The sequence below is a fragment of the Centruroides vittatus genome, unplaced genomic scaffold (assembly GCF_030686945.1).
Source record: "Centruroides vittatus isolate TY-2023 unplaced genomic scaffold, ASM3068694v2 contig_2733, whole genome shotgun sequence".
NCBI lineage: Eukaryota > Metazoa > Arthropoda > Arachnida > Scorpiones > Buthidae > Centruroides > Centruroides vittatus.
The window spans coordinates 100,792-123,005 of NW_027121740.1; the positions used below are offsets into that span (position 1 = coordinate 100,792).

Genomic DNA, 22,214 nt, shown 5'->3' on the forward strand with positions numbered 1-22,214 from the left:
TATTTTCTCTTTACAAACTTAATTTTTTCGAAAAAAAGGCGTGTAATGTTTTAATTTTAATAAAAAAAATATTTAACCAATCGAAAATTAATTATTAAAAAAATTCATTATTTAATATATTTTTAAAGGCACTGTGAATGTTATTTAATATCGTACGAATTTAAAGGTTATTGAATTAATTATTCAATATTTAGTTTAAGAAATAATAATTATTTTCCAATAAGAAATTATCTAGTTCTGTTTGCTTATTCGTCAACCAATCGGCGAGCGGCAATTTGAAATCGCTGTTCAAACATATTTATTCGTTTTACATATCTAATCGAATTTTAAATATTGTGTTTTATTAATGGTAAGTTTAATATGAATTATTAGTTTATATATCATTTTTTGATCGTAAATAAAATGATTAGGAAGAAAATCAGAATCTTCATGAATTGTATAAAGAGATAGATTGAGAGGATTTTAAGTGTTATCTGTTTAAATTTGAAAATCTTTACGTCACACTTGATAATAAACCCAAGTGTTAAAATGAAAGGCTAAAAGGGCTTAAACGGAACTTTAGTAAATTTTCGTTGTATTTAGAGACAGTGTATTTAAAAGTATGGCACAGTTAACATAAATGAGGATTACACTACTGTTACATTGAGTTTTTCAATTGTATCTTACCCATATTTCTTTCTTTGTGAAATATTTGAGTTTTGAGTTGGTATATTATAGAATATCTGCAATTTGCAGTACTTTCCCTTTGTTAATTGTTCTATTGTTTAAAAACTTAAGATTCACATAGTCTATTTTTTGTTTATTTATAATGAATAAATCATTAATTATTGAAGTTTGTTAAACTTTATTCAGCTTGTTTACTCTTCTCGTTGAAATAAAGTACACATTTAAAGTAAAATTTAAGTCATTTCATATTCTTCAGAAATATTTTTGACCCCCCCCTTAACCTCAAAAATATAAAATATTATCTAGAGAGTATGTGGAAATAAAAACATTCATTGTTAACTTTTTTCTTCCTTGTTATTTAGGAACATTATGTGATTTCCTAAATTTTGTGCTGATGTATATTTCTTTGTGAAAAGAAGAAATACTTTATTTAAATAAAATGGAATCAATTTATTTAACTGATAAATCTTACTAATATATTTAACTAATTGTTATTTGTGAATTCTAATATGTGAGAAAAAAATTTAACTTAATTTTTTTAAAAAATTATATTGCCCAAAAATGTTAAAAAAAAAAAACAAGATTTTAAAAACATGTTTTAACTTGTATTAATTTTATGACTGGAAAAATGTACATGCTCACTGCAAACTTTTCCTTGTAGTCAACTGCCTCAGCCAGTGCTTTTAACCTATCAACCAAAAAAATATTTAAGGTTTATCTAGTTTCATATGAATCCAACACTATGTCGAGTGTATAACTGAAGTAATAATTCCCAGTAATATTAAACTAATAATTAACATTTTTAAGGAGCACTGTAAACATAAAAAATTTCTAACAATGCTTTCCGTAAAGAAAAGCTTAGAGAAACAGTACATTGAAATTCAATGATAAAGTTGTTAAATAAAATCCATTCTTTGTTGAAAATAGATTATTTTTTTAATTTTAGATTACACTAGTCTTAATAAGCATTTAGTTAATGTGTCAAACATATGGTACAGTGTTGTTACCTTGCACGTTATCAGGTTTGTTCTTGATGATGATGATAGTGAGTTTTATTTAAAAAAAAAAGGGTGCACTATAGATTACCACCTATTGAATTTTAGGACTTTGATTATATATTTGAACTCGGGACTGAGACGAGTTCAACGATACCCTATTTTTGGACCAGAGACAAAAAATAAAAAAGTTATCATACTTTTTAAGTTACCATACTTTTTAATGCTCTCATGAAGATGGCACCATAGTTGCTAGTACTGCCATCTTGCGGTAAAGTCTGCAAACCATGACGTCGGACTACGGTCATCTCCAGTAGGGTTAACACGTGATACGAGAGCGGAGAGAGCGACGCGACTTCCGATCATCACGTGATCGCCATTTTGGTTAATGTTACTTATGGCAGCGAACATGGCAGCCGTTCCCACTGTTCGTGCTCCTGACTGACCTCCTGGAAGAGAGCCGCCGGCAGGCCGCCATGTGCTAAACGTCACTAGTTATTGATTCACGGTAGTTCTTGAACAAAGTAAAAAAAAGAGAGGGAAACATCTACCAAAGGCAATTTTAACGGCAAGCGACGCGACTCCCGATTGCGATAGCGAGGCCGACTTAGTGGAGAGAGCGACGCGACTCCCTATTGTTGCGCGATCGCTGGAAAAAAGTGTGATAACTTTTTCATTTTTCGTCTCTGGTCCAAACGTAGGGCATCGTTGAACTCGTCTCAGTCTCCTGAGTTCAGATATATACTCAAAGACCCGAAATCCCATAGGTGGTAATCTATAGCAGGGGTGGCCAACAAGTCGATCGCGATCGACCGGTCGATCGCCAAGCCAATTTTGGTCGATCGCTAGCGATGTCTTGACTTAATGTATTATATTTGTAACCGAACGCAACTGTGTGCATGCAGTTATGACTCGACTCACAAGCAGTGGCATTACATTTCGTACTGAAACAGTGTATAAACATAGTATGTGTTTCACACTTCCCCCTCCCCACTTAGACTATGCCTATGACAACAAGTCGATCGCGACACATTTTTACGATAAAAAGTAGATCTTATGTGCACAAAAGTTGGCCACCCCTGATCTATAGTATCCCCAAAAGAAATAATATATAAATATTTATTTATTTTATTTAATACATAATTAGAAATTGCAAATGTGGGGGTGGATATCATTTGCTATTTGCAAATGATATCAACCCCCATTTAACAAAAACCCCAACAACATAGTGCAATTAAAACCTAAAAATAACAAAAAATTATGTACATAAATATAAATTATATGTTAATGCATAAAAGTAATGCAATTTAAAATTACAATGAAAGTAAGTGAAGACATAAACAGTCAAAAGTGATAAAATTAAAAAAAATAAAAAATATTACACTTATAAAGATTGAACATACTTTAACATATAAAAACCAAGCAATTATTTATTGTGACATTGTCACAATGCCAGGCTGCAATTTTTAATTTATTTAATTTAAAATATTTGTTCTCCACCTGAAATTAATAGTGGCTTGCTCCTGTACTGTACATCATACTTTTCCTTAAACAATAGAGTCTTGCCAGTCATCTATTAACTGCTTTCAGGGGAAATTTTTCAATTGAAATAACACAACTTCAGTTTGCATTGGAAGTTTTTATATAGTTAATCTGGCCTCCTGCCCCTAATCTTTCCATATCTGGTCTTGGATTTCATCTATCTAACTCTGTTCTCAAGATCAAGGAAAGGATGGATGGATGACAGTGGGAACTTAGAGGTCTACAATTTTTTGAATTGCAGCCAACAATAAAGAAGAAAGAATTATGGGTACTGATTAGTCTAGATACTGAACAAATTAAAATTCATGACTGATATAAAATATTTTGACATTTGTTTTTAAAACAAATAAAAACTTTTGTACAATAAATGTTCCACTGGTTTCATATTCTCTGCAATGTGATAAAAAAAATTGATTGGTATAATATTGTCAGGCAATGTTGGGGAGTGAATATACATGAAGAACTACAGATGGATTGACTGAGTACTTTTAAATCCAGTGTAGACATATCAAACCATTAAAATATTCATTAAAAAAAGAACACAATAAAAATATTTTATGCATTCTTGGAGGTCAGGTAAGCTGATGAGCACACATGCAATGGTAGGACTGTGGTAAGTGGTAGGTTACACAATTTATTTAGCATGAAATACAGTTTACCAAGTTCATGCAAAATTTTGGTGATTAGTGAAGGAGCAGCCACATACCAAATAGGGACACAGTAATCAAATAAAGATTGAAAATTAGCAATATGGATTTATTCAATATATTTTTTACAAAATACATTTTTTTAAAGAAATAACAATCTTTTCCCATTCTAAATTTAAACTAGATCATTTTATTTGTATGTGCGATAGCTTATTACACTGCTAACATGGGTTTATTTTATCTAATCTAAGGTCCACAAATGCTTGCTAGCAATGTTAAAATTATTAACTCTTATTTATTTGAGTTTCAAAACAATTTATCAAAACTGTCTTCTCAGCCAGTACTATTTAATTTCAAAACCAGTCTTTCTAAGACTAGCTCTAGTTAGGAATCTAAAGAATTTTCTATTTGCAAGTAATGAAATTATAATAAAATATGTTCATTTGGTAAGTGATTTAGGCATTGATTTTGATGAGAAACTTATATTTCACAATTTTATCAGTATGGTGTTTAGATATCTGCCAAGAGAATATTGTATAGATATTATTTTATCTTTGTTCTTCACAAATTTTTAATTGTCAATTATTGTTTACCTATAGTGTAGTGCAGCCCAATTTTACTGAGTGACCAGTGAGCTCAATGGGATTTATTATTATTTTTTTTTTACAAATTGTCATTTACTGTTTCCAGCTATAATTGTCAAAACAAGACTGGGATTTCCAGGTTTTAATTAGTGTATATTTTATTTTTTAGATTTTTTTAATGGTTTACTATCTATTGTTTACTTTACTTTATATTACATGCGATAGTTCATGCACAAGATTTCAGACATGATTAAACATTTCAAGACACCTTATTTACTTGTTAGATCTATTTGTGTTATGCATATGAGAAAACATTTAGTATAAAATGATTCTTGTTTGAATAACTATGTTAAATTTCTATTGGTTATTAATATGCCTCAAAACCAAACTTATAATGACCACAAATGACTTTAAGATGATTGTTTTATCATTTCAATTTTATTGACTCCAAAATGTATTTTGGATGTATACATTCATCCCTCTTCAGTTGGGTACAATATTATCAAAAAAAAAGGATGTGGAATTTTAGTAGTTAACTAAATATTATATAATATTAATTACTTTATAACTTTATATTACACATTTTTTTAAACTTATACTTGAATACTTTTTATCAAGTTTAAATATTTATTTCACTTTAATTGTATATTTGAAATGCTATAAATTCATCTTTGTTTTTATAATATTTTATTATCTTCATTTTCATTTTATAGAATGGGGGAGTATTTTTTATTGTTTCATAAAGAATATAATACAAACCTATATGAAACAAAAACCTAAAATTATCCAGTTTTCTTTCAAATCATGGTGGTTTAATGTATTCCCATGTCAGGTTATATGAAACTGTGATGTTTATTAAAAATATTTGTAAAAATTATTTTTTCAGTTTTTTATTTTTTCTAGCAAAAACTCTTCTCTTTAGTATAAGCTTGCCATTCCTATCATTAGTTTTCATGTCACTATTGTGGTATAAAAATTATAAAACTAAAAAATGTTGAAAGATCATTTTATTTATCTCCATTCTACAGTACTTAATTTCTTTAATTCTTTTAATTGCAAAATGAAAATGAAATTGAAATTTTTAAATTAAATAATTTGAAATATTTAGTTTAGAAATGTCTCATCTTAACTTGGAAAAAGAATTAATGTCATCTTTAAAATTGGATACTAAAGGACCCCTGCCTAAATGGCAAAGAAAAAAATTAGAAAATTCAACTACAAGTGCTAATAATTCACTCAACATATCAAGTAATTCTATTGCTGCAGGAAGTAACAAAACTCCATCAAATTCTCCAGGTAATGTTAAACTTATATTGAAAATTGAAAATAATAATTTAATTTTTAAATCCCATTTTCATAAAATTAAAACATATTTACTACTTTCAGCAAGATCTAAATCTCCTTCTAGAAATAAAACTCCCAATCAAGGTGATCGTTTTATTCCTAATCGTAGTGGAATGCAGTTTGAAATTAGTCATTATAAAGTAATGTTTAATTTATACTTTATTCTATTTGCATTTTTAATAATATAATGATAATTTTTAAATTTTAATATTTGATTTTGAGTTTAATAACAGTAATATTTGTATATTCTAAATATTTTGTAGATTAATCAGAAAACCAATATTGAAAATATAGTCACATAATGCTTAATAATTATAAAATTTTATATATTTAAATAGCAAGTTATTTACTCAAATAGATGAGTAAGATAAATTTTCCATATTAAATAAAGAAAATTATTGTTTCATAAAACAACTAATCTATAATGTACCTTGAAAACTGGAGGAAGTTTTTTCATAAAAGCATCTTGATTAGCATGTTGTCAGTCTTACTCTCAGAATTAAAATATTACATTTCACTACTGTACAATTATTAAAAAATCCTAAATTAAATGGCACTTACTATGACAACCACAAATCTGTTTTGACAAAAAATGATATATATGTACATAAATATCATCATTACAAATATTATATGACTTTAAAAACACAAAAAAATTTTTAGTTTCCTATTATATGTGGCAAATAATTAAACTAAAATTATTTAATTATCAGGACTGTAAATTCAGTTTTTAAGTACTAGATTTACAGCACTGGTTGATTTATATTATAATAATTAATTTATAGTAAAAATCAAATCTATCTGTAGATTTAATAGGTTTTGAAGAATGTAAACCTATTAAATGAGCTGTTCACAGGTCAAATTGATTAACTGTATTTGTAAATCCTTAATATAATCGTTATTATTTTCAAATTTTTCGCGTAACTAATTTTATATATCCTTATATTAATGCTATGCTTTAATATAATGATATATAATAATATATTCTGCAATGTTTATTTAAATTTAAAGTTTAAAAGGAATTTTAAAAAATAATTTATATTCTCAATTTTTATAGTTTTTGTTTTTGTGGAGTTAATCAATTTGGTAAGTGAGAGGCTCAAATCTATTTAGTTTTTACCATAAATTAATTATTGCAGTATAAATTAATGGGAAAATTTATGTAATATGTCATTATATACAGTTAATATAATGTTTCTTGTATTGAATAATAATAATTAAATATAACTAAAATATCTGTTATTTAGCTCACGCAGGAGAATAAAAATGACCGTGAGAATTTGAGCCCAAATAGTCAAGAATATAAACGCATTATGAATGAAAATTTAAATGGAGATATATCAAATTTTAAAATACTCTCTTATCAAAAGAAAGCACAGATTCCAGAAGGTTTGTATATTAGAATTTCTTTATTAATTACTTATAATTTAAAGTTAATGCTTTTCAAAACTTTTTAAAGGTTATAACAGTGATATGAAAGTAATTTATAGTGCCAGTAAAGTGTCAACTGTGAAGAAAGGAACCCGTTTTATACCACATATTCCAGAAAGAATATTAGATGCTCCAGAAATAGTAGATGATTATTGTAAGAACAAGATTTAAGGAACAATATTAATTATAGTAACTAAATGTGAAAATTCTGTATTAAATATTAATAAGCATGCCACAAATATTCCAGATTAGAATTAATTAATGATCCAGAAATATAGACTAGAACTAGATATGTTATTTGTTAAAAAGACTAATTAATTAATTATATCAAATTTAAATTTAAATTTTCTATCTGAAAAAAGTGTGTAAAGTGGGATTTAAATCAATAATTTTTGCATAATGTAAAGTGTATTGCCAGTTATGCTATAATGGAGATTTTTGGTATGATTATTTATATTTGATAATTAGCTGTTCAAAATGTAGATTACTATATTGGAAAATATGTAGCTGTTCTATGAGAGTACTATTTTCTGATTTACATAAATTCATAGTTATGTAAGATTTTATCAGTTCCATTATCTCCTTGAATTGTAAGTACAGTCAAACCTTGGGTTACGAATGCCCCTGTTTATGAACAAAATTTTGAACACCATATTTGCTCAGATTGCCTTATAATAACTCAGTTTCTGAACAAGTTGCTCAGCAAAACTGGTCACAATGGTCAACTTCCTATACTGGCTATGTTAGGTAAGGAAGTAGATCAACTGGACCCTGCTGGTCCAGTTGACCTTCTTCCGTACCTGTGTGCTGACTGATTTAACCAATTTTACAGTATTTTCTACTGAAAATATAAAACAATTGACTAAAGTTCGGTAAAAAGTAAAAACAGTTTCTGATATTGGGAACATTTATCTGTACAATACTCAATTTTGATGTGTGCAGGCTTTATTTTTATGTATTATGCTTTAATGTTATTTGGACATGTTTTAGAGGTAAAGATACAATGAAAAAAATTAAAAACTGCAATATAGCTTTAAAATTTGTATTTTTATGTATGAAATATATAGTACATTGATGAATTTATTCATTATAATGATATACTGTATCAATATTATTAGTAGACTTTTTTCTGGCTGTTTTTTGTAGTTGAGTTCATTTGGCAAATGTACATAAGATGGCCTTAGCATTATCAGAAATATAGGAATTTGACTTTGTATTGATAATATCTAAAAAGTATAATATAAATTATGTAATATCATATAAACTATTAAGGTTTAAAATAATAACAAAATTATGTGACTTATTTGTATTTTTTTTTATCTCAGGCCTAAACCGTAATTGCAACATTTTTTATCAGATAAATCAATATAATTGGCACTTTGTTTGTTGATTTTTTATTAATGAATTCGAACAATTATTAGTTAGTACATTAAAGCGCCGTATCTAAACTTAACTCATATATTAAAAATAAAATGACTTGATATTCACTTGCAAAATATGGTGATGAAACTCTGAATCAGACAATGATCGTGGTTGTACAAAATCCCTTATATTTCAAATTTCTGAATAAATAGTGCCCATTATTTATTAACAGACACACTAAAATATACAAAGAAGTCATATTTTCATTGCTGAAAATGTAATGTTATGTTTTAAAGCTAGGAATAACAAGATATATCAAGAAACATATTACGTTTTTTGTTTTTTGTTTTTTGCAAAGGAATGCAGAAAATGTAATATTACGTTTCTAGCAGGGTAAGTGTAAAAGAAAGTCAATGGCCCAACGAATACCAGAACTACCAGTTCAGTACTGGCTCCAAGATTTGCTTCACGTCATTAGACATCACAACACAAACCATCGATAACATTGTTATTCAAATTAGATTTCGATGTAGATGCTGGTGGGATACTACTTCCAGTTTTTGGTATTTGTCACAATTCAATTTAAATCAAATTAATTAATAAAAACCTTGTTAATTGACATTTGCATAATATAAATGACATCCATGAATCCATGTTTATAGGTGCTTAACTGAAATTAAATAACAAAAATTTATAAATTTAATATTATAATATATATTAAAATTTTAAGTAAAAATCCAATATAGGTAAGTGGCCGGCACTATTTACATTTAATAAAAATATAAATATGACTTTTACAAAGAAATAACTTTGCATGTTGTCCTCCTTTTTCACCGTTTGCATCATCAGCAGTCCTTGAACAATTCACACAATGGTGCGAATGGTGACAGTTCGCACCATTTGTGTGAATTGTTCAAGGACTGCTGATGATGCAAACGGTGAAAAAGGAGGACAACATGCAAAGTTATTTCTTTGTAAAAGTCATATTTATATTTTTATTATATATTAAAATATTAATATTTAATACTAGGTAGCCAGTTAATTGAAAGTGGTTTATAAACTGAAACTAAAATAAAATTAAAATCAAATTAATTGAAACAATATTTCAGAAAGTGTAGATAAAGTGCTTGTTGTTGGTCTTGATTGATTTGATTATATTTCATGTAGGCAGTCTCTATTTATAGCACTTCTTTGTAAAGTATTAGTTTTGGTTTCGATTGGGCGTGACAGAACATTTAGCTTTTAATATATATATGTATTATCATTACATTGCATTTGTAAGCATTTTTATGCATGAAATACAGCTGAAAAGGTAAAAAAAGGGGGGGTGGACTTTTGGTAGTTGGGAATGGATTAATCCATGTAAAATGTAACAATATAAATGGATTAATCCATTTTACATTGTTTCTTATGGAAAATTTTGTTTCAGTTTGAGAACATATCAGTTTCTGAACAACTTTTAGGAATGAATTAAGTTTGTAAACAGGTTTGACTGTATTTGCATTAAATATAAATTCTATATTGTTTGATTTAATACATAAACATAACTAGCATAACAAGAAGTTTTCAAAATTGTACTTTTGAGAAAATACATATATAGATAATACATTAGCAAGGTTTCAAAAGAAAAATTTTGTGTATTTAAAAAGCTCGAAATTTGTTTATTTCTGGGATGTTGGCAGCTAAAAGGTGAAAATATCAAATGTCTAAGCAATTTTTTTTCTTTGTAAATATAGATTAGACTTAAATCAAAGAAACTAAATAATTATTAATAAAAGTAACATGGCAGCCAAACTGCTTACTAAAGGTAGGTAGTTCAGCTGTCATATATATCAATAATAATTACATTAATTTTAGAATTAAACTTAATACTTTAGTATATTCTGGTAGTCCGAAAATTGACTTTGAACCTCCAACGTCTGTTTATCATGCAAATACATTGCCGATTATGCTATAAGGATCTTTGTCATACCTGTTAACTTGGATTGTGTAACCATACAGTTTTGTCATGCTGACTGGGAATATCTTTGCAGTTGTAAGCTTCTATGACTGTCAACTTAAGCTAACTTATAATTTAATATTTTTATATAACATCTCAAATATTTTTATGTTTACCTTATATATTTTGTATGAGATATGAATACAAACTTTCCTCAAAATAGTATATAACTGCATATTGAATAAAATTGCAAGTACTGTACATTCAAATATGGTCTTTGATGTACAAATACAATATTTCATTTTGAAAAAAGATATTAATTTTTTAAAAGTATTCTTAATAATTTATTTTTAATAAAATTATTTTAATATTTAGACATTAATGGGTAAGTAATAAATCAATTTTGGTATATTCTTTAAAAAATAATAATGAGCAATTATTTGTGACAGTGTCACAATACTGGGCTGCAATTTAAATCTTATTTTTAACTAATTTAATTTAAAATATATGCTCTCCACTTTAAATTAGTAGTAGCTTGCCTTTGTTCATCATACTTTTCCTTTAAAAATAGTCATGCCAGTTATCTATTAACTGTTTTCAGGAAATTTAAATAACATGACTTTGGTTTGCATCAGAAGTTTTTATATAGTTAATCGGGGCTTCCTGCCTCTAATCTTTCCATATCTGGTCTTGGATTCCATCTATCTAACTCTGTTCTCAAGATTAAGGATGGATGATGGTGGGATCTACAATTTTTTCAAATTGCAGCCCAATAACAATATAAATAAAAGGCATATCTTTTCTTCTAATTTTTCATATTATATATATAATTATTTACAGATTTAAATTTATTAGACTGGAGTGCAAATAATATTTTAGCAGTAGCCTTAGCTGGTCATGTCTATTTATGGAATGCTGGAACTGGTGAAATAGAACAACTTATGGAATTAGATGAAGCAACTGAAATTATATGTTCTGTTTCTTGGGTAAAGGAAGGAACTCACTTAGCAATTGGGACTAGTTTAGCTGAAGTTCAATTATGGGATGTTGAAAAATTAAAAAGGCTTAGGGTCATGAGAGGTCACACTGCAAGAATTGGGTCGCTGTCGTGGAATTCTTACATTTTGTCAAGGTAAAGCATTGTTGTTAATTCATTTTTATTTCAAAATTATTAAATTAAAAAAAAAATTCTTTACAGTGGATCTAGAAGTGGATTTATACATCATCATGATGTTCGTATTGCTCAGCATCATGTTGGCACATTACATGGTCATACCCAAGAAGTATGTGGATTGGAATGGTCTCCTGATGGTCAATTTCTTGCAAGCGGAGGTAATGACAATGTGTTAAACATATGGTCTTCAGGCATTAACCATAACTATGATGAAAATCATCCATTTCATTCATTTTCACATCAAGCTGCTGTTAAGGTAAAAATTTAATTTCATTTTCAATGTGTAATTATTTTCATTTTCTTACGTAATTACATAGTCTTTTAATAAATATTTATTTAGTAATTGCATTTTGTAATTTATTTAGTAGTTTGGTTTTTCTTGTATATTAAATATACAGTTGGATGGAAAATAACTATGCATTGAGAAATTGCTATAATTTTTGTAATAACAATGCAATATTATTATAATTGTGTGTGTATGTACATCAATTAATGGAATTTTATTATTCTTGATTGTTGATGTGGGCAGTGACTGAGAGAGGCTGCATGCACAGTGACAAAGGAACTACTTTCTTGTCTGATTAGGAGTAAGTGGATTGCTGCATGCTATGAGATGTGGAAATCAATGGTTGCTCTTCAGAGATGGTGGCATATGATGAAGAGACATCATGCCACAATCTGTTGGAAACAACTATTGAATTTGAAGCTAAAATGACCACAAGTTTGGTTTCAGATGCACAGAAGTAGTCATCCAACCATGTTTCAATCTGAGGAAAATGTCAGTGGATGGCACCAGTGTCTACATTGAAGTTTAAGGTGTGCATTCATATTTCTGTTTATTAAGGCACATGTCAAATAATTTTCATCATCATTGTATTAGAAATATAGAAATCACAGTGATTTTTCAATGCATAGTTATTTTTAATCTACCTGTACAAGTAAAAAACAGTTGCATAGCTGTAAACATGATAATTCAGCATTGAAAAATAATTAAATAGATACACACTCACTTCGTTTAACCTTAATATCCAGTACTTCTTGATCGTCCAAACGAACGTTTTCGTCCTCTCCGAGGACTGCCTCAGGTTATTCGAACAAAAGAATACATTAGAGCAGGATTCCAATTTTTTGAATTAATTTCTCGAGGAACTTTCAAAATATTCGAATATAATTTGACTATACGCGTGCGCTATGACGCGTTGCCTTTTTTGTATTCGTCACACACGTAACGCCACACGTGCGACAGAGTGTTGCCGTCTTTGGTGTTTATGCATTTTCCAGTGCGTCCGGCCCTGTATATTTCTAGGGCCTCTAGGGCCCTGATGTCATCCGTTTGCAATGCTGAGTTTATCAATCTGGCGTTGTTCAGGTCAGCGTGTATTTCCGGATCTGTGGCGTAGGTTGATAAGGCGGTGGTACACCATTGATGGCTTATATCATACCTATGTTCTTTGACCCTTTGTTGTATTGATCTTTTCGTGGAGCCGATGTATACCAGTTCTTGCCCTACTCTGTCATCTCTTACTGGGATACTGTATACCCCCAGTGTATCTCCAGTAAGAGATGACAGAGTAGGGCAAGAACTGGTATACATCGGCTCCACGAAAAGATCAATACAACAAAGGGTCAAAGAACATAGGTATGATATAAGCCATCAATGGTGTACCACCGCCTTATCAACCTACGCCACAGATCCGGAAATACACGCTGACCTGAACAACGCCAGATTGATAAACTCAGCATTGCAAACGGATGACATCAGGGCCCTAGAGGCCCTAGAAATATACAGGGCCGGACGCACTGGAAAATGCATAAACACCAAAGACGGCAACACTCTATCGCACGCGTGGCGTTACGTGTGTGACGAATACGAAAAAGGCAACGCGTCATAGCGCACGCGTATAGTCAAATTATATTCGAATATTTTGAAAGTTCCTCGAGAAATTAATTCAAAAAATTGGAATCCTGCTCTAATGTATTCTTTGGTTCGAATAACCTGAGGCAGTCCTCGGAGAGGACGAAAACGTTCGTTTGGACGATCAAGAAGTACTGGATATTAAGGTTAAACGAAGTGAGTGTGTATTAAGTTAACTGGTATTTAAATCAAGTAGATGTGGTAATTAAATAGATGTTTGAACTTTTCTGATTAAAATACAGTCAAACCTGTTTTTGTGTGGTCTTTTTCTGTTTTTCTGTGCGATTTTTTTTTTTGTGCGGTATATGAAAATTTCAATCAAATTGGAACATAATTGACTCCTGTAAAATTTTTAAAAACTCTATTGGTTGTTTTCTATGACATCAGCAGGTTTTTTCATTTTTTATTCAGTAAAATTTTTTTCTCTTACGTTTATTTCAGTCCTTTCTTATTTTAATAGCATAAAAACCATAAATATTATGTTATATTTGAACAGATGCTGTAAGTTAGCTCCCCTCCAGCTTTAGACTGCAGATGTGAAATTTCACGCCTTGTTAAATGAAATAACACTTCCTGCAGCTATATTTATCAAATAAAATCATTATTTAACGATTATTTTTAACTTTTTAATGTTAGATTCGTATTTAAGTGGAAATAATTAATTAATATAAAAATTAAAATTCTTAGAGGATTTTTTTCCCCATTAGGTGTTGCAGAAAAAGGCCCAAGGAGTTAAAAAAGCAATTCCTAGTTATTTCGTATGGTTTTGAGTTATTTTCTACGTGAGACTTTTTTTATGCGGTCCCTATTCACCACATAAAAAAAAATATTTTTTAAATTGTATTGCGAAAACTATTTTTTATAGCCACTCGTGAAGTTTTGCGCGATTTTTTTTAATGCATTTTCTTTTATGCGGTCCCTATCCCCCGCATAAAAACAGGTTTGACTGTATAATTATTGATGATTTATGATGTTACATGTAATTAGCTGAAGATAAGAAATATTACATTGAATATGAGAAACACAAATATTCTTAAACTAGCAGATAGACCCGGCGTTTCTCGGGCTAAAGCAACGATAGCGAAGATTAAGATTATTACGTTGGTATTATAGTAGAGTGGAGAGGAATTTCGAAAAATTCCTTCTTAGTGTGCGTTCTTGTGACGTACCCTAACTGTGTACCAAATTTAAACTTTCAACTCCTAACCATTTGGGCTCTCCGCTGATTATTATTATTATTATTATTATTATTATTATTATCATCATCATCAACTCGTCATGATTATATATACAGATGAGTATGTAATGGATCTTTTATTGTTTCAAATGAGAACACAAACTACACAAAAATTATTTTTGAACTTATACAGTAAATGTTAGTTAAACAATATAAGTGTTTTATAAATTTTAATATTTAATATCTCATTAATGAAAGTCCAAACAAGAAAATACTTCTCTGTTGTATATATATATTTCAGTGTTTAAATTACTTTATTTTTTGGGTTTACTTTTAGTGCTAGATCTTAATAGTTGGGATAATTTGCTAACTAATAATATTTACAAAAATATAAGCAATTACTCTGTACTGAAATTATTTCATACATAGATAAATTAGAATTTTGAGATCAATTTTAGAATATTCTTCTGAATATAGACTTTAGTCTGTTGATTTACTGCATTGATTCTAGCTGAGTTATCTAAGTTGGTTTGAAATGTAGCTCATTTGATTGCTTGAAAAAGTATTCAAATGATTTTATAAATTGTTTTATATTATAAATTAGTACAATTAATGTTAAGAGGCATCTCCAGAGGTGTAAAAAGAATGCTGAAACTGAGAACAGTAAAATTTTTCAGTTTATGTTGACTGAAATGTGGCTGAAAAGAAAGTTGAGAAAAGTTCAACTTTTCAGCACTGCATAGTTTTTCTTTACAGCAACCAATGAATAGATAAAATATGTCATCAATGAAATGACATGCAATTACATCAATTTCAGTTCATAGTGGGAAATTTAAAATGACAGAAAGTAGGAGAAATCAGGACACCAATTTAGAGGCATTTGTAGAAGTATGGAAATATTATTACTTATACAATAAATCAAATCCAAATTATGAGGATGTTGTTTTTAAAAAATCCTCATAATTTGTAAATGCTGTTTCAACAAAATTTTTATGGAAAAATGGTTTGTGATAAATTATTTTTGATTCAATTGGTTTGAATAGTAATCTTATTATTTTATTTATTAAAATGATTATGATTATTGTATCTATTAATACTATAGAGAGTGAAGCTGAAAAATGGAAAGTACAGAGAGAAGAAAAAATTAAATTAAAATAGAATAGAAAATTAAGATATATACTTGAGAGAGAAGGAAAAAAATATGTGAAGGCATAGGCAATGGTGGTAGTTAGTTACGACAACAATTTTCAAAGATATTTTGTTATAAAGATTTTGAAAACATTTTTAGGATATGTATATTTATTCTCAAGAAACAAAACCAAATGTGTAGCTATATCCCTAAGATTTTTACAACTTCAACCTTCACTTCCATTAGCTATTGATGCATTGTTTTGTCTTATAAAATTTGATTTTGCATAAAAAAGATGCTGTCTTATAAAAAAAAAAAGCTTGAGAAAGTTGTCTTTGATATGGAAGGACAAAAAAAACATTTATAATGATCAAGACTATTAAATATGTATAAAAATGTTATTAAAGTATGTGTACAATATTTTAAATAAATTTTTTCAAATATTTAGTCAAAATTCTGGAGTCATTCTCATACATTTAGAATAAAATTGTTGATCATGCAAATTCATTTTGTCAATTAAATATTTATTGCATTTTAATCTTGGGAAATTGACTGGAAAATTATATGTATAGTACCCAAAAATAAATTTTAGTTTTTCAGTAATTTCCAACGATGCAATTAAATGTGAAGATGACTGTAAATAAAGATAGGCAATCACATACGTGTCATCCATATTAGTTTTTAATTACTTTTTGGCCTACTAGAGTGTGTCTTGATTTCTGTCCATGGAATCCTAAGACAGAAAACTGAAATTAGACAGAATGTGAAATAGCTGGTGATTTCTGAAGATTTTACACCTGTGGAGTTACTGCTTTGGCTTTAAGAACAAAAAGTTTGTGAAAACAGTAGAAAAACTTAAGTTTCTCAATTCATTTAATCTCATGAAGAATACCAAATATTAAAATCATTCATAAATGATTAATATAATTAGTTAAAACATTTCTATACCTTTGTCTTTGTTTATTGAGAAGCTGTAAATTATAACTGAAAGCTAATAGCTGACAAGACTTATAGTTTGGACAAGGTTTCATTTCATAACGGATTGGTTATAGCAATTGGCGTGTATTTAAATTAACATTGATAGCAGTTAAAATTTGTGTGTGTGTATACAGTACATAATACACAATTATACTTAAATATACAAACAATTAAACACCTTCAATTTTAATTCTTTTAGTGTAGTGTTTATTTGGTGTAAATTAACATATAAAACATATTTCAGAAGATAAAAATTTTTTATGGTTAAATTTTTTAATCTTGAAATTCCAATTTAAATTAAAAAACAAAAATGTTTGATTATAATTTTTTCACATTTTAGTATTTTATAAATTTAACAAGTTAATATTTAAAGTAAGTAGTTTATACCCTAAATTGTGGTTAATTTCTTCTCTTTAAGATCAAATATTTATTAATTTTTAATAGGCTTTAGCATGGTGCCCATGGCAACCAAAAGTATTAGCTAGTGGTGGAGGAACAGCTGATCGAACAATTAAAATTTGGAATTGTAATTTAGGAACTTGTTTGAATTCAGTTGACACCAAATCTCAGGTATGGATATTTATTCTTACTTGATATTAGGTTTTAATTGATATAAATTTATTAATATAGCATATTTTTAATTAAATAATTAAGGTTTGTGGACTTTTATGGTCTAAAGATTATAAAGAATTAATATCGGCACATGGATTTGCAAAATTATGAGTTAATTATTTGGAAATATCCAACAATGACAAGAGTTGCAGAACTTACAGGTTAGTTAGTTCTCATTTATAAATATATTATTTTTTTAACAAATATTTTTGTGAAAACATTAATTATTGCATTAAAATTAATATAATAACGTAGGAATTTTCAAAGTTACAAGATTATCATCAAAGATAACTTTTTTCTTATATTATATCTATTTTTTTATTATATTTTTTAAATTTTAAATGACTATTAAGTGACAGTCCTTTTTATTAAAAAGATTTTTAACTATTACATTTTTATTATTAAAAGAAATAAATTGTAATTATTTTATTTCAGAATAAGTTTCAAAAGTATATAAACATTTTTTGGTTTCATCTGTTCTGTGGCTAACATTTGAATATTTATGATATACAGTAGAGTTTTGATGGTTTGAATTAATCGGGAATGGCACAACCTCAAACTATCAAAAATTTGAAGCATACAGAATATGTATGGTGATCCTTTTATTTCATTTATATTTATTTCAGTCATCATTTTAGTGTAGATGGTGCAATTTTTAAAGTATTCATGATGAATGGGTGGTACATAGGGTAATAGTCATAATATCTTTTTTCCTCTTTAGTAATAAACCTAGTTTTTGCATTTCTAGATGATGATACTATATTTCTGAAACTGCTTGGCCTACCCTGTTTTGGTGATAAATCAAGAGTTTTAAATTGCAAATCTTTTTTCATCAATGTTTTATAAAACAATTTCCATGGCACATTTCTTGAAAATCTTTTAACAGAAAATAATCAACCAATTGACAGTTTCTCCATCAGTATTTTTTGTTCTTTTCAAAATTGCCTCCTCCAGAGGTTTGGTTGAATAGAAGTCTTCACTTTTCATTTCATGTACTAAAAATGCATTGTGTTTGCGACATTTTTTTATTAATTTGTTGTAATCGTGGGCAACGGAGAGCCCTGTCATTATTTAGAGTGGGCTTGCCTCACCTTCAAAATCAACTCACAATAAATATTGTTGACAATATAAATTACTAGTAACAAATTTATACTGATATTAAAAGATATTTATTGTGAATTGATTAAAAACATAAAATTTATGTTAATTTGTAATAAGAATTAGCTTTAGCTGTTTTTTTTTTTTTCACAAAATGGACTTGCTCCACTTTCAAAATTAACGGCTCATATATGTATAATGGCTATCACAAAATGTTAGACGAATGGAATGAATCAAGACAAACTGATACTGAAATCTTAATTTATTAATCTGTTAAGGATATTAATAAGTAACTGTAAAAATTTACATAATACATTGCATAGCATTAATAAATTTTTAATTATTTTCTTTAATATTAATAACATTTTTTATTATTTTTAAATTACAGGTCACACAGCAAGAATATTAAATTTAGCAATGAGTCCCGATGGTAGTACTGTTATATCAGCTGGAGCAGATGAAACTCTTCGTCTTTGGAAATGTTTTGCCACAGACAATGATAAAAAGAAAAAGGAGATAAAAAATAAAACTGCTAATAGTGCATTGCGTCTTGCATTTAGTATGAGATAACTTAATGAACCTCTGCATCTTGCAATCAATGCATGTTTTTAATCTATATTCATCTTTTCAATTCTTAATCATAGAATAAATTTTATAAAAGCAGACTATTTTTAAAATTGACTGTAGTACTAAAATAAAATTTTGTGTTTATTTATAGGTGTGTATAAATTAATTGCTATATTGTAAATAAAATATTAATTTTTTATTGAATAAATTATCCTTCTTTGTACTTAAATTCTTAAGTCAATTCGTTTATTGACTTAAGAAATTCCTTTTTTCAGGGGACAAAATAAGTGAAACAGAAATAATTATGATTTAACATGATGATTTGTGTTTGACACTTCTAATTATGATTTAGTTTACATAATATATAACAGACGTGGGCAAATGCAGCTCTTTTTGAGTTACATGCGACTCTTGCTGAAAGTGTTAATTTCTGTTTTTTATTATTATTTTTACAATTTTATTTTTGTAATTTTGTGAAAATATGTTTATTAAAAAAATTCAATATTTGTTTTATATCTATATATATAAAAAACGAATGTATGTCTGTCTGTGTGTGTGTCTGTGTGTCTGTCCTTCATGCATTACCACACTATTTATCCGATTGCCATGAAACTTTGGGAAGTTGTTTAATACACTCCCGCGAAGGTTTGTGGCATATGTGAAGACCACTATTTCCCCCCTTTCAAAAATATATTTATATATGGATTAAGGCTTTCATGTCCAACAGATGGCGCTAACTTCTGACAACCTAAGTTGGCTTTTCTGTGAGGCATTATGCTTTTCTGTTAGAATGGACTAAAGCAGATCATTTTCTATCTATCTATATAAATAAAATATAACGTTTGTTTGTTCCTACCGATTCCTTTTGAATTTTGACACAACGTTGCATTCGAATACGCAAGTGTTTGTATATAATATACACGTCTAAATTCCCCCTACTGGGAGAGAGATGGACGGGATTAAGGCTTACTGTGAAGAACTCGGCTTCTATTATACTATTTTACATGCGGTTTTTTGCGTTTTTGATTGCATTTTAATAGGTTACGTCAACAGAATATACACTAAAAAGGGATTTTTCGATATTTCCTTGCGACGGAGAGGGACAGGATTAAGGCTTACTGTGAAGAACTCCGACTTTTATTATACTATTTTGCATGCGGTTTTTTGCGTTTTTAATTGCGTTTTAATAGGTTACGTCAACAGAATATACACTAAAAAGGGATTTTTCGATATTTCCTTGCGACGGAGAGGGACAGGATTAAGGCTTACTGTGAAGAACTCCGACTTTTATTATACTATTTTGCATGCGGTTTTTTGCGTTTTTAATTGCGTTTTAATAGGTTACGTCAACAGAATATACACTAAAAAGGGATTTTTCGATATTTCCTTGCGACGGAGAGGGACAGGATTAAGGCTCACTGTGAAGAACTCGACTTTTATTATACTATTTTAGATGCGTGTTTGATTGCGTTTTAATAGGGTACGTCAAGAGAATGTACACTAAGAAGGGATTTTTTGAAATTCCCCCCACGGGGGAGGCGTTATACATTTATAATAGATACATTTTGAGCCACAGCAACGCGTGGCCGGGTCTGCTAGTTATATAATAAAATCACATGCCTTACCATACTATCCGCCACGACAGTACAGAACTGCAGCTCCCATGCATTTTGCAAAACACATTTCGGCTCCCACTGAACTCTTGCTTGCCCACCCCTGATATATAACATATTAAAAAAGAATTTTCAGGTTTTTACAAAAAAAAAAAAAAAAAAAAAAATGTGAGAAAATGAAAAACTGAAATTCATATAACTAATTATAAGTATTTTGAAAGAGGATCAATGCTGATCCAACTTACTAAAAATGGCTGAACAAAATTTACATATTTAAATATAATTTTGTTTAGATATCTATAACTTTTCTACTTATTGGTTTAAATTTCTATTTGTGGCAATCAGGTAAATCACTGTATAAGTTTCCATAGTTTTTTAAATGTAATTTAATAAATTTAGTTAATAAAATTAAACATGGATTCTTTGTGTGATCTGCATTATTAGCAAAGGCAGGACACTTGAATATAACATTTACCAACATAAAAGGAAGAATAATTTCTGTTAACATATATAAAATCTTCCTTTTATGAGTAAAAGACTCTCATCTAGTTTGAAAGAAACAATACAAAATCTGGTTTAGGATATCTATAAAAAAATAAATAAATATTAATAACACAAAATATTTAAAACTATAATTTTATAATTTAAAAAATTGCAGGCTTTTAATTTACCTTAATGCACCCCGATTCTGATGATTTATTAAACTCATCAAAGGTGATTTTGTCTGAACGGTTGAGAGAATTTCAACACATTGTAAATAATTAGAATTATCTTCAGCTGTTCTTACTAGGCACCCTCCTATCATTGCTAAAACTTCTCATTGTTTTTTGGAGGAAAACATTTAAAAGAAATACGATTATTGAAATAAAAATATTCTAAAAATTAATCAGTATAACAGTAATGTAAAAATATTTCATGCTAAACCTACCTTCAGTATGTTGGTAATGCAAAAATAATTTTTTAACTGTTGATCGTGATCTTGTTTAGGTGTATATTCAGAAACTCAGTACAAGATGGCTGTATTTTTTGTGTATATAATTTTTCGATTTTTCCAGGACATGACACATTTGACGTATCTGTCATAGATATGAGGCCAGTTTTCGAGATTTTTTTGAATACTATAAGCTACACTTACTGCACATGCATGATCATTTCCTCCACTCATTTGTCTGGTAGACCCAAAGAGCAGAGGCTGGATGGCCACGTGGTCAAGGTGGCAGCTTACTGCTTTGGGAGATCCGGGTTCGAATCCGGACGGGTTGAAAAATCCAGATATGTCGGCCCCGTCCCTCACCATCCGGCCGCCCCATTGTGGGCCTGGCCAAACCCGTAATGGCTTGCTAAAAGAAGCCCTCTTAGAGCCCAGGGGGCGGAAAGAGTATAAAAAAAAAGACCTAAAGAGCAACTCAACATTATCACTATTAAATTTTCTTGTTAGAAT

General features: G+C 28.7%; 1 protein-coding gene across 1 annotated transcript; it reads left to right on the forward strand.

Moving 5' to 3' along the window:
* The first annotated feature begins 223 nt into the window (after nt 1-223).
* On the forward strand, nt 224-19,351 carry LOC136971942 (cell division cycle protein 20 homolog). Its single transcript, XM_067266461.1, is given in 11 exon segments — nt 224-349; nt 5,548-5,730; nt 5,821-5,918; nt 7,026-7,167; nt 7,238-7,363; nt 11,351-11,642; nt 11,709-11,940; nt 17,328-17,453; nt 17,538-17,597; nt 17,599-17,656; nt 18,982-19,351. Coding segments are annotated over 10 exon segments (1,497 nt in total). The 5' UTR covers nt 224-349; nt 5,548-5,549; the 3' UTR covers nt 19,164-19,351.
* Nucleotides 19,352-22,214: the final 2,863 nt, after the last annotated feature.